This window comes from Helianthus annuus, chromosome 1 (assembly GCF_002127325.2).
Source record: "Helianthus annuus cultivar XRQ/B chromosome 1, HanXRQr2.0-SUNRISE, whole genome shotgun sequence".
NCBI lineage: Eukaryota > Viridiplantae > Streptophyta > Magnoliopsida > Asterales > Asteraceae > Helianthus > Helianthus annuus.
Window position 1 is genome coordinate 101,073,320 of NC_035433.2, and position 1,760 is coordinate 101,075,079.

Genomic DNA, 1,760 nt, shown 5'->3' on the forward strand with positions numbered 1-1,760 from the left:
AAACCACACCTCCTTTACACCGAGCAATGGAGAACCGACCCCGCGAGGCCAAGAAAAAAACTAAGGGACGGGTCTCGAAACCGTCTCGAGATGGTTCGAGCGGTGCAAATGCTCAACCACAACCCCCTTTCGGATACACTTCACAACCCCCGTTTTTTTTCCAACAACCTACACACCCCTCGTTTTACAACACCCAACAACCCAATTTCGGCTATTTTCAAAATTTGTTATCAATGGACGCTCCTCCTCAATCCCCCGCCTTCGATCCATATGCTTTTCGTTCTCCACAAGTTCCTTCTACACGAGGAAATGTCGAACGTCCTCCACCTGTTTACGAGGACGAGGACGATGAGGTAGTGCCCGAAACTCAAAATTTGGGCGACGACGACGAGAAAGATGAATATAATGTGGATGAAGACGCGGGCAACGAAGAAGATGACGCTCGGGAAAAAAAAAGGGAAAACGGTGAGCGAAAAATGGACAAAGGACCAAGAAGAGGCGTTGACGAAGGCGTGGGTACATTGTTCTACCAACAAAAAAAAGGGCAATCAACAAAACCGCGAAAGTTTTTGGCGTAAAATTTTAGAGCATTTTAACAAAACTATCGGTGGAAGTAACCGGACCGTTCATCAAGTACGGTCTAAATGGAACCCGATGATGGCGAAAATAAACTTTTTCAACGGCCTATACCAACAAGCGGTAAAAATTATATTTTTTTTAACATTGTATATTTTTAATTTTTTTTCTAAGTTCATACTTTTTTAACACTTTTTTTTTTTTTTTTTATTTTATAACATGTAGGATCGCACACGAGGAAGCGGATGTAAGGATCTCGACGTGATGAAAGTCGCGTTAAAAGAATTTAAAGAAAGATTTCCAAGCGGTTTTCAACACATCGAGGCGTGGGAGGTCGTTCGAAGACACGAGAAATGGGCCCAAGTCCCATTGATGGGTGAGGAAGGTGAAGGTTCGGCACATAAAAGAAAGCCCGTTGACGTGGACCTTTCGATACCGGATATGAACGAAGATCCCTCGCCACAAAGAGCACAACGGCGAGACAAGCGTCAAGCTACATCGTCCGAGGGAAGCTCGGCCGAGTTGGCGGCACAATTCAAAGTGTACACCGCCATGAAAGAAGCGAAGCAAGCGGTAGAATTGGAGGCGATCGAATTGAGGAAAAAAAGAGAGTCGGAGGCTCGCGAGCTCATATCGGCACAACTCGAGACGATGAAAAACTACAATTACGATCGAGATATGAAAACATTCCTTAAGCCGCACGACGATGTTCCGCCAAGTATGTTGCCGTTCATCCTCGCCCGAAAGCGAGAAATCGCTAACAAGTACGGGTGGCCATGCGATTTCTAAAATTTTAATTTTCTAGTTTTAGTGTAATTTTTATTTTCTACTTTGAATGTGTTTTTTATTTTCTACTTTGAATGTGTTTTTTATTTTCTATTTGAATGTATTTTTTTTAAATTTAATGAAATGTCTTTTATTTAATTTATAAACATCCATAATTTTACAAAAAAAAAAAAAATTCCGAACTCACCTAATAGGGGAGTGCCGCCATCAAAAATGGGTATTAGGGGAGTGTTAGAGGGGAGTTGACATGGCACTTTGTGGTTGGTTATGTGTAAGAGAGGGGACTCACCTAAGAGGTGAGCACCCCTTACACCCTAAAACGGTATGAAAAAAGTGAACTTTAATACAAAACGTGTAATTAAGCTGAGTTTATTTAACAAAGTTATTGTATTTTATTA

General features: G+C 41.6%; 1 protein-coding gene across 1 annotated transcript; it reads left to right on the plus strand.

Moving 5' to 3' along the window:
• The first annotated feature begins 489 nt into the window (after positions 1 to 489).
• Positions 490 to 1,481, plus strand: LOC118492116. The gene is made up of 2 exons (XM_035989908.1): positions 490 to 699; positions 802 to 1,481. Exons 1-2 carry the CDS (start codon positions 655 to 657, stop codon positions 1,363 to 1,365), a joined length of 609 nt encoding a protein of 202 aa, XP_035845801.1. The 5' UTR covers positions 490 to 654; the 3' UTR covers positions 1,366 to 1,481.
• The last annotated feature ends 279 nt before the right edge of the window (positions 1,482 to 1,760 follow it).